The sequence below is a fragment of the Topomyia yanbarensis genome, chromosome 2, assembly GCF_030247195.1.
Source record: "Topomyia yanbarensis strain Yona2022 chromosome 2, ASM3024719v1, whole genome shotgun sequence".
NCBI classification, from domain to species: domain Eukaryota; kingdom Metazoa; phylum Arthropoda; class Insecta; order Diptera; family Culicidae; genus Topomyia; species Topomyia yanbarensis.
In genome coordinates, this window is record NC_080671.1 from 61,103,345 (window position 1) to 61,115,820 (window position 12,476).

Below are 12,476 nucleotides of genomic sequence, written 5' to 3' on the forward strand. Positions count from 1 at the left end.
TCTCAAATATTGCTTTGATTTTCCGCCGAATCTAGGAGAAGGTCTCCTTAAGCGTAACTTCCTTAAGGCCTAAACAGAATGTACCGTCACTAATGACGCGTCGAAGCCCGTTATAAATAATCTGACCATGTGTTAGTTTATGTATCGAGTGAGGCGATGTTAAATTAGTTATGGAATTTGCGTTTCGACTTCCTTTCATCAGAATCAGACAGGACTGAACTAGCGCCGGATTGACGATAGCTCCACAAACGAAAACACGATTTGTGTTTTTGTGCAAACCCTTAGTCCTGCGGGAAGTACCATAAGAAAAAACGCTTTTAATCCACCTAACAGTGTGATGAAACATTTCTTATAACTTTCATCACTCTCTTCGGATATTATATCGTTTGAGAACATTTAGAACTTGATGCTTTGCGATGTTTTTGAATACACATACTACATGGGATAGTGGCAGGACTCAGAGAATCGCTCAAATCAGCATAGGACAACATCAGTGCTAGAAATCTCAAACCAAATCAATGGGAAAGCGAAAAAATGACCCATAAAATAGACATACAAACGAATTATTGTTACTGCTCTGTTAATAAAATATCTAAATTGTGGTGGGAAAACTGAATTTTCCTAAAGGGGTTATATATTGTACTGAGCCAAAAAAATCGAAATTTTTTTTGAATCGATTTGAAGCTTATACATTATTCAAATTTCCAACGCGACTGAGAACTAAGAAATCAACGCTTTTTCTTGAAAAGGGCGATACTAGCAGTAATACCATTCAAAGAAAATCAACAGTGAATATTTCCAGACTTGGTTTTATTTCCTATTTAAGAACTATTGTGTTTTTTGCATCCTAGATTGCATGATTCAGTGATCGAAACCCAAAACTTCATAAAGTATTCGAAATTATTAAATTAAAATTTATTTTTGCTATATAAATCGACAAAATGATAGTATCGCCCCTTTGGCCCACCTATCAACATTGAAGTATCGCCCTTACGTTTTTTACAATAACTACCGTCTTACACCACCGATTTCGTCCGGGTTTTTTCAATAGCGATCATTGTTACTATTTACAGCTGGTATCAGCTTGATAATCCTAAAACAATACGAAGAAAAAAAAACAGTTTCGCCCTGTTTGTTTGCATGGAGCGTGGAGGGTAAAACTTTAAATAAACAAACAAAAATACAGTTTCGCCCGTTGTATTTTTTGCTGTAGTTTAAGAAAGCAATATCGTAGAATCCAAATTTTTAAGTTAATTTGTTGCGTTTCAAAACCCTCATTCGCATGTATGAAAAAGCCTTATGTTTACATTTGTACGTATCGCCCTTTTCACATAAAAGCGTTGAAATGAAATTGCAGCTCCTGATATCACGCTAACTCTGAAGTGCATGCGTGCATAGTTCCAAATTTTACTTCGACATCGACTTTTTCTAAAGGTGACTTCCCAATAGTATCCTTGATTTGAATTATTATCGCTAATCCTAATGCCAAAGAACAAATGAAAACCTCTCGAAAACGAATTGTTTGGGAAAATCATTACTGAATTTTTCATTTTCACGAATCTTTTCGATAACCTTCCGTCACTTGCGTTAATGCACTGGGTGCACAGTGCTCTGAAAATCTAGCGAAATCGTCTTAGGGCACCAGCGGGTCTAATTCAAAGCTATCTGCGCGGCGAGTTAAATCTGTAAAGAATACTAAAAATTAATTTCTATTCCATAATTTTCAGTTCAGCAATTCGAGAGATCGTGCTCACCGCAAGCCATGAAAAATAGACTACGTTGTGAAGCGATGGTCACTATTTATTAAAAAATCACGGTTAAATAAAAAATTAAACTATTAAAAAAAATTCAAATAGTTTATAATTTTCACAAACTTATTAGGAAAAATTGTTTAATAAGCTTTCGTAATATTGTGTAGGAAAAAGCTGAAAATTTCAGTATTTTCTCTATCTGCAACATATAAACCCTTAAGTATACCAATTAATTGGAATAGGTTCGAGAAATTTTGGAAGAAGTCTATAAAATAACCCCTTGAAAACTACCTAAAAATTGTTGTAGTTCGATGCAATAAAAAAATCTCCAAAAATGAAATGTACCTATTAATGTGAAACACAGTGAATTATAACATACAATAAAGACCCAATTTTATCAGTCTCATGGCGTATTTTAGGCTGACAAAATGGGGACATTGACTAAATCGGGCAATTTTTTTTCTTTTTAATAAACTGAAGCTGTTAAAATATTCTTCCTGTCCCTTGATGTAGTCTGATAACTATTTCTGATTATGATGAACTTTTTATATTTGCATATTTCCATCTTCATGATAAGGAAAACAAGAAAGGATTTACTCGAATTCAGTCTTGTTTGTCTGCCCATCAAACATATGTTCATATTTGGCTGATAAAATCGGGGTTTCAATGTATTATAATAGATATTCAGCATTGGAAAAAGTTTCTTGTGAACGAGTGTAGAACGACTTTGTTTCTACTTACTTGAAATCAGCGGCGTAGCCAGAAATTCGGTTTGGTGGGGGTTTGGTGAAAATCGATCTTACTGTCCAAACGGCATAATTCCGAAATCGTAATTTTTGAAGTTTTAAAATTATGCAGAATTATTTTTTCAGAAAATAGTAACAGAGTTCGTGTCTTTAGCGAATTTGTTGAGACTTTATTGTAGTCATGAATATTAACCTGAGAAAATTCACCATAAATACTTCTTGGACGATATACCGTCAACATTATTTTATCAAATGATGCGTTCAATGTTCAATACAATGGTGGAAATGAATATTACATGTTCAGTACGATTTGCACATACATACAATGGATCGACAGCCACGATCTTGAAATACTATGTGATACTGAAACATCACTTGAAACCAGCGGCGGATCATGGAAAAAGATCCGGGAGGTCCAGGTCCTGCCGAAAATTTTGAACTTGTTAAGAAATTTTAAACTAGTTTTAATTTTAAAGTAGCAACCCCTCACTGCATACTCCCTCCGGGCCGGTATGATTGTCGATTTTTAGAGTGATTGCATAACCTTTCTATATGAGAAAGGCAGAAATGTACCAAAGTCCAAAGAAGTCAATTTTTGTCAAACATCTTAATGTTTCATGCATTTTAAAGTCATTTGGCATCAAAAATACAAATTTGATTTTGAAAATTTTTCATTTCAGTTTATATGGGAATTTGCTGTGTGATTGCACTCTTCAACTCGTAACTCCGGAACCGGAAGTCCAATCAATAAAAAATTCAATAGCAGCCGATGGGAAGGTTGTACCTTTCATTTGAGACTAGCTTTGTGCAAATCGGTCTAGCTATCTCTGAGAAACAGAGGTCACATTTTTGTCCACATACACACATACATACACACACAGATATTTCCCGATCTCGACGAACTCAGTCGATCATATGACACTCGGCTCTCCGGGTCAGGATTAGATTGACGAATTTTAGAGTGGATGAGGAAGGCAAAAACATTTTTAGCAAATGTTGAAAGTTATGCATTTTTTTGGTGAGCAGTTCTATGTTTCATAGACATTAAATCAATTTTAACTTCGCTTCCTATTAAATAAAGACCCTTATTACAGTACATTTCTACAAAAACGAGCTCAATTTGAAAATAAATCTGAGGATTATGATTGATTACAGAACTCTGGAATTTTCTATTGGAATGTTTTCAGGCAGGAATTTGATATTGATGCTATTAGACAACTGTGAAATCACGACCAATAGATCAGTTACATTTCATGACCCCATTCCGACAATTTATCAAAAGTCCTCATGACGTTTACAACAACAGGTTATCAATCTACGGATCAGATAGTTGTTATTGTAGTATTGAATTAAATCAGTCTGCATCAATAAATTTTCAACTTCAATCCAATAATTTTTTTTTTTGTGTGGTGGGGGGGGAGGGGTTGTATGGTGTTAAACCCCAAAACCTTCTCTTGGCTACGCCGTTGCTTGGAGTTATTTATTTCGCTTTTCATTTTCCTATATGTTTTAGATCGATCCGATGGTTATAAGTTAGAAAAATTGCAGTCAGAAGGTTCGCACAAATGAACATTTTTGTACTGATAAGTTATCAAGTTCCTTCCAGACAACTTGGAAGTGTTCGGTGATTATTTCTAGCGGTTGTAGATAGTAAAATGAAATGCAAAATTCGTTTTATCGAAATAATGTTTAGCTTATTTCAATGGATTATTACTATATTGAACAATAAATGGGCGACAAAGAGTAATCAACAAACAACAAGCCATAACTTTTAAAGTATTCAAAACAGATATTTAAAGTCTTCAGTAAAGTTATTCGCACAAGTAAGAGCTACAAATTTGCTGAAGACATCATTTCGATATAATCACTTCCAAGAAAATTTGTGAAAATATCTCACTCATAGGGGGATTAATCAGCAAAAGCATAATACCAAAAGAAAGGGCATATTACCTCCAGTAAATTCTCCGAAGATACTATTGACCTAAAATAAGCCGTTTTGGCGTTAATAATAGATTACATGTTTTTGGTCATATTTCTGGCAATGGGAAATGATAAAAATCCTTCGTCCGCATTTAATGTTAAATATCTCTTTTGATAATAGTCCGATTTCAACAATCTATAGCTTGTTCGAAAGGTATTCGTTAAAGCTGTCTAAAAACATATAAATTGCTAATCTGTACAGTCAATTTCGGCAGATAATTTAAAAAAACTGCAAAAAACGCCATTTTTACGCATTCAAATATTCATATCTTGAAAACTAAACATCAGAATCAAAAACAAATTAATAGCGTTCATACTGTTTTTTAGTTCTTTCATTTAAAATTGGTTTGGATAAGATCGGTTCAGCCATTACTGAGAAACACGAATGAGAATTTGTCCGTTACATACACACACACACACACACAGACACACACACACACAGACATTGTCCCAAATCGTCGAGCTGAGTCGATTGGTATATAAGACTCGGCCCTCCGGGCCTCGGAAAAAATCTTGAAAGTTTGAGCGAATTCTATACATTTCTTTTATAAGAAATGTAAAACATTTTTCTACAACTTTGCTGAAGTAAGTACCTTGCTATACCATTTTGTTCGAAAAATAATTTTTCGAAAAGAATGTTTGAGAGGACCACCCTAGCTACATTTTACTTTAAAAGAAAGCGAATTTAATCCCCAAAAATATTCTCTCAGCATAATTTCTCTAAAATGAACGGTTTGGGAGTTATTGATTTTTGTACCGAAAAATCGCCCTTGTGACTCATAGTGCATTCAAAGAAAATCAACAGTGCATATTTCCAGACTTGGTTTTATTTCCAATTTAGAACTATTGTGTTTTTTACATCCTAGATTGCATGATTCAGTGATCGAAACCCAAAACTTCATGAAGTATTTGAAATTATTAAATTAAAATTTGTGTTTGCTATTGAAATTGACAAAATGATTGTATATATAGTATATAGTCCCTTTGGCGATTGTTTACTTTTTCGGTCCCACCTATCAGCATTGAAGTATCGCCCTTACGTTTTTTACAATACCAATTTTACAATTGGTGGGGGTTTGGTGAAAATCGATCTTAATGTCTAAACGGCATAATTCCGAAACCGTAATTTTTGAAGTTTTAAAATTATGCAGAATTAATTTTTCAGAAAATAGTAACAGAGCAAATAAGTACCAAAGTCCAAAAAAATCAATTTTTGTCAAACGTTATTTTTTCGAGTTTACATCAAATCTCAATGTTTCATGCATTATAATGTCATTTGGCATCAAAAATACAAATTTGATTTTGAAAATTTTTCATTTCAGTTTATATGGGAATTTGTTGTGTGATTGCACTCTTCAACTCGTAACTCCGGAACCGGAAGTCCAATCAATAAAAAATTCAATAGCAGCCGATGGGAAGATTGTACCTTTCATTTGAGACTAACTTTGTGCAAATCGATCCAGCCATCTCTGATTAACAGAGGTCACATTTTTTCCACATACACACATATACACACATACACACACATACACATACATACATACAGACATACATACACACAGACATTTTCCGATCTCGACGAACTGAGTCGATTAGCATATGACACTCGGTCCTCCGGTGAATGAGAAAGGCAAAAACATTTTAAGCAATTGTTGAAATTTATGCATTTTTTGTTGTGCAGTTCTATGTTTCATAGAATTAAATCAATTTTAACTTCGCTTCCTATTAAATAAAGACCCTTATTACAGTACATCTCTACAAAAACGAGATCAATTTGAAAATAAATCTGAGGATTATGATTGATTACAGAACTCTGGAATTTTCTATTGGAATGTTTTCAGACAGGAATTTGATATTGATGCTATTAGACAACTGTGAAATCAAGACCAAGAGATCAGTTACATATCAGGACCCCATTCCGACAATTTATCAAAAGTCCTCATGATGTTTACAACAACAGGTTGTCAATCTACGGATCAGATAATTGTTATTGTAATATTGAATTAAATCAGTCTGCATCAATAAATTTTCAACTTCAATCCAATTTTTTTTGGGTGTTGTGGGGGGGGGGGGGGGTTGTATGGTGTTAAACCCCAAAACCTTCTCTTGGCTACGCCGTTGCTTGGAGTTATTTATTTCGCTTCTCATTTTCCGATATGTTTCAGATCGATCCGATGGTTATAAGTTAGCAAAATTGCAGTCAGAAAGTTCGCACAAATGAACATTTTTGTACTGATAAGTTATCAAGTTCCTTCCAGATAGCTTGGAAGTGTTCGGTGATTATTTCTAGCGGTTGTAGATAGTAAAATGAAATACAAAATTCGTTTTATTGAAATAATGTTTGGCTTATTTCAATGGATTATTACTATATTGAACAATAAATAAGCGACAAAGAGTAATCAACAAACAACAAGCCATAACTTTTAAAGTATTCAAAATAGATATTTGAAGTCTTCAGTAACGTTATTCGCAAAAGTAAGAGCTACAAATTTGCTGAAGGCATCATTTCGATATAATCACTTCCAAAAAAATTTGTGAAAATATCTCACTCGTAGGGGGATTAATCAGCAAAAGCACAATACCAAAAGAAAGGGCATATTGCCTCCATTAAATTCTCCGAAGATACTATTGACCTAAAATAAGCCGTTTTGGCGTTAATAATAGATTACATGTTTTTAGTCATATTTCTGGCTATGGGAAATGATAAAAATCTTTCGTCCGCATTTAATGTTAAATATCTCTTTTGATAATAGTACGATTTCAACAATCTATAGCTTGTTCGAAAGGTATTCGTTGAAGCTGTCTAAAAACATATAAATTGTTAATCTACATTGTCAATTTCGGCAGATAATTTAAAAAAACTGCAAAAAACGCCATTTTTGCGCATTCAAACATTCATATCTTGGAAACTAAACATCAGAATCAAAAACAAATTAATAGCGTTCATACTGTTTTTTAGTTCTTTCATTTAAAATTGGTTTGGATAAGATCGGTTCAGCCATTGCTGAGAAACACGAATGAGAATTTGTCCGTTACATACACACACACACACACAGACACACACACACACACACACACACACACACAGACATTGTCCCAAATCGTCGAGCTGAGTCGATTGGTATATAAGACTCGGCCCTCCGGGCCTCGGAAAAAATCTTGAAAGTTTGAGCGAATTCTATACATTTCTTTTATAAGAAATGTAAAAAAGTTCTGATTAAGCTTATGAGAATTAATGAAATCGATGCACTGTGCCATATTGCTCGTAAGCAATTTCCATGACTAATTTAATTATTGGTTATGTGCCCTTAACGAGCCAATATGGTTGACAATAATTTTCTCCGTGGTGGAGAAAAAATTATTTTTACCAAAAATTGTCTCCACTAAAGAGAAATATACCATAGTGCATATTGCATTGTCTTGCTAAACCAACCAAGTTTCGATTTCATTAATTCTCATCAGCTTTATCAGAACTTCTTTGGTTGCAGAATATCACGCAGGACTAGCGGTTTGCTGAGAAACGCGAATATGATTTTGTTTTTGGAGTTAGCGTCCATCCAGTGCTAGCTTAGTTCTGTCACTTAGTTATCGCCAGATTCTGATGAGACGAAGATAAAACCCAAACTCCATAACTAATTTAGTTATAGGTTTTGTGCTTTTCACGCGCAAATGTGATTTAAACAATTTTCACCTTAGTGGAGAAAAGCTAGTTTTTACCAAAAATGTTCTCCACTGAGGAGAAATATAGCAAAAGACGACACTTTCGAAACTATTCCAATTGGTGGTCCTGACGCAGCCTCAATAACGGTGTATTCTGTTTAGTCGCTTTCTAGGAAATTCAGTTTCATTGTCAGCGAAAATTAAGCCACTAAAACATTCACTAACGATCGACCATAATTCTGTTTCACCATACATGTTTCTCATCAATCAGTAATACACTTTCGAACACAAACGCATTTCGATGAAAATTTTCGATATCCAAAATTTCAAAACAGCCCTTGTTTTTTTAATTCACATCATGCTCCCATCCAAGTAATAACATGCTTTAGTAACATACTTGTAACACTCATCGTTAGTAAACTATACAAATTTGTAATTTATCAACAACAACAACAGTGACACTCTTGTACCCATGTAGCAATCAGATATTGAAACTATAATTAAGACACCATGTCGAATGATGATTTAGTTCAGAAGATCTTCGCATGCAAGAAAATAGTAGGACAGAAGTGATATGTACAGGCGGATATGAAACAGATCGACGCAGAAATTGTCATTCGCCAGGAGGGCCGATGCCACGGTTGTGAATGCACACGTGTGCCGCGGATGGTGATGTGCGGGAAGAGAGTGAAAATAGCAGCCTCGCGAACACAACACACATACCAAAGATGGTACCGGGAAAACGAAACGAGCTTCGCGGAAACCGTTCGAGCACAAAAGTAGGATAAGTGGTATGTTTATACTCATTTTACCCTGTTGCGGCAGTCAATTAATAAAAACACTCTGCTCAAAACCACTAATTTGCGCGGCCTCGGGATTGACACAATCAATGCATGACACTATTTGCGAGTTTTTCGCCAGTAACCGGCACACCTCTTCTCGCCAAGCACTTTTTTCGGCAAACTAACAAACTCTCTCTCCCATCAATCGCTGCGCGCTTCACTTTCGCATGATCAATCCGCGGACATTCGGCCCCCCGGGGCTGACTGGGAGATAATTCGCACTTACCGCTATTCTCGACCATAACGGCGATGATCACAACTGCGAGAATTAGGCACTTCATTTTCCTTTGCTTTTTAGAAGTGGCGACTATTGTTTTCTGGAATTTCTTAAATCGCTTGAAATAACTGCTTCCTGTTGGGCGGGCACGATCTCTATAGGGTCTAGTGAAGGGTTACTCGTGATGGTACCTCGCTGCGATATCGGTCGATCCGTCCAATGTCACGTTCACGGCTCAATGATTGATCGAGCACTGATTGCAGCTGCCTTTAAATGATCTCTCGTGGCTCGGACAGACAGGTCTGTGTTGATCTCTTGTGCTACCCAGCCAAGCCCGTCAAGGTGGCGAAGGCGAATACGAATGACTCAGTCCCGGTCAGCAGCAGAGGTTGTGTGTACTTAAGTAGTGCCCGCAGGGCCCGCTAGTTTGGCTCAGGTTTGCGAAATTAGGCACGGGAGAGACGCAGAAGGGAACAGAACTTACGAATCACTTCGCCGAAGTGAGGCGTTTTTTTTTTCGTTTGCTTCTTTCTTCTGGTCCGCCTTTAGCTGAAGGGAAGCTGCGAATCTTGGAGTGATCGGTCGTCGTCGATGTCGTCGTGTTGGTTGTTTGGAGGGAAACGTTCTGAACTGTGGATCGGTCAATCATACACTGAGGATTTCTGCTCAGATCTCGGTTGTTTTATGGAAGTGGTATGAGAAACGCACGTGAATTTGGGAGGCGGGCGGAAGATGGGGAAGCTTTTAGATATAATTTCAAGTACCGGTGGCTCTCGTGCGAGCGAGAGAGGTGCAATGAGCGCTGGTCTGGAAGGTTTCGCTTTTCATCGCATCTACCGGCGTGGTAGATATCTGCAAATTGATTAAATTTAAATGATTGATAATTGTATTGTTGGGCTTGTTAAGACTTTTTAATGTTCTAATAGAACTTATTATGCCTGATTTGGGATTGGCGAAAAGTCGGCGTTTCCGTAACGGTTATACCTCAAGCATTCTACCTACGTAAATTGAAACATGAATAAATTAGCTTGGACAGTTGCGCGGAAATCGGGGAAAATGCGGTTGTACTGTTGCACGCAAACAGTGTGTTCCTAACAGTTATCACTTAGAGGAACACTTGGGTACTTCTGTTCGAAATATACACAGTTTGATGCACTTATCTGCCAATGCATCAAAGGAATAATAAATAAACTGCAACTCGCTGTGAATATAAAATAAAACAATTTGCGTTAGGATTTAGAGATAAGTGGAATACACCTCCCGGTACTATTAAAATGCGACAGTCAATGCCAACTACTGTTTTTCTTTAATTGTCCATGCGAAATTTGAAATAGCTGTAAATATTGCATTATTAATAAATCTGTTGCTTTATCTGTGGCTATCACTTAACTTTACCGTCCCTTAATTGATATTGCAATATGTTCTTCATCTTACATCAAATTGGTGTTGCAATAATGTAAAAAAAAAATGATTAAAATAAATTCTCCAGTATCTTAACAATTTGGATATTTTCAGAATATAATTGACGAGTGGATGACGGAAATAGATGTTGGAACCCATTTTGAAAATCAAGATATCGTTTTCCGATTTAGATAAACTTTCTAAAACTTTAACAGTATGGGTATTTTCGGAATGCGGTTGACGAGTAGATCACTGGAATCGATGCCTGAAGCCATTTCGCAATCCAAGATGGCAACTTCCACCTTAGATAAATTCTCTATAACCTTAACAATATGCGTATTTTCGGAATGGGATAATTACATAGTAGGTATATATGAAAGAATAGAGTGATGATATGGTTATAGAAAATTTCACTCAACCGGAAGTTGCTGGCCGGCCTTTAAAATTACGTCATCTACTCGTCAAACCCATTTCAAAAATACCCTTATGGATAGGGTCGTAAAGAATTTCGTTTAACCCTATATAAAGCCCAGAGTTTGGGGCTATTAATGAATGTTATATTAATAGAAACACGATTCTTTCACTCAGTTTAGAATATATTTACATTTATTTCGTAATAAAAATTGTTTTGAAAATATACTTGCTACCGCCCCACAGTGACTGGAGGTTGGCCAAAACCTCAAAAATTGATTTTTGAAATATTGATATTTTATATAATCTTCTAGCTTTCTCATGTAATAAATGATGTATATTCAAAATTTTATGATTATTGGATAAGAACACGATTTTTAACATGAGTTTAAACGTAGCAAAGTCCGGACTTTTTAATGATTTTCATTTTCGAAGCCACCATTGCTCTATTCACTTCCAATGAATGCTGCTCTTTTGATTTTGGTCCGATTTTAGCACAACTAGTTTCATTGTGTAGAGGAACGATAAATTTGCTTGGAATTGTGACTTTTTCGTTTAAATATGTTTGAGGTGGTCAGTTCAAAAATTATTTTTTCACTAATGTATTCCGTACAAATTTCGGAATCATTTTGGAACGGTCACATAGTATACATTCTATGGGAAATAACCTCTACTTTTCGAATATCATGGTCGCGTTCTGTGCCTAGGTGCGCAAAAAGGTTTAAGGATATTTTTAAGCTTTGTTGCTGATATGGAGGCGCATGGTGTTTTGTGTCAAATAGTTAGACAATCTACAGTAAACCAACACGTTATACAATGGATTTAAAGTAGTGTTTTTCATTTTTTATGAAATTGCTGACATTGGCGAACAGTAACGGAAAATCTATCATGAAAATGGGATCATAGTTATAAGAAAGGTTCAATGACATTGTATGGAAAAATGCATTTAATATTTTACGACTTTTGACATCAAAAATGAGCTCAGCACCTCAAAATTAGCTTAAATTGTAATTTTCAGCCAAATTAGGTAACATTTGAGGTTTTGTCCGACTTTGGTTTGAAGATCCCCCACTGTGCGCCCGCTAGAAAACGTCTTCGTAATGTTTGATGTATTTCTATCGAGATTGGTGCAAATGTAAAGACAAATCGAGCTGGATCAGAAATTCAGAATGAAATTAAGGTGAGTTACTGGTTATTACCTGATTAACAGTAAATAACCCCTGGATTCGGAGGATAAGTTGAAAAATGAGACCACGGATTACAGACATTCATTTATTCATTTAATATTTTTTTCTTTGCGATTTTTACCGCTCATAAACCAAATTTTCAAATTAAAAATAGTTGTTTTCACAAATTTGCATCACCAACTTATAGGGTCTAGAGTATTTTTTTTTCAAAAACGAGCTAATTTTATTGTCCAAAAGGAAATCGCCGCATTTTTTTTTTCAAAAAACTCTTCACCAATCTG

At 35.5% G+C, this 12,476-nt stretch overlaps 1 protein-coding gene across 1 annotated transcript in view; it reads right to left on the bottom strand.

Annotated features, from left to right (window-relative positions):
* The window catches only part of LOC131686209 (uncharacterized), a 43,387-nt gene extending 33,550 nt beyond the window's left edge, over positions 1 to 9,837 (bottom strand). The window contains exon 1 of the mRNA XM_058970452.1: positions 9,206 to 9,837. Within this exon, the coding sequence (XP_058826435.1) occupies positions 9,206 to 9,260 (55 nt within the window). The 5' untranslated portion in view covers positions 9,261 to 9,837. The remainder of the gene's footprint in view (positions 1 to 9,205) is intronic.
* Positions 9,838 to 12,476: the final 2,639 nt, after the last annotated feature.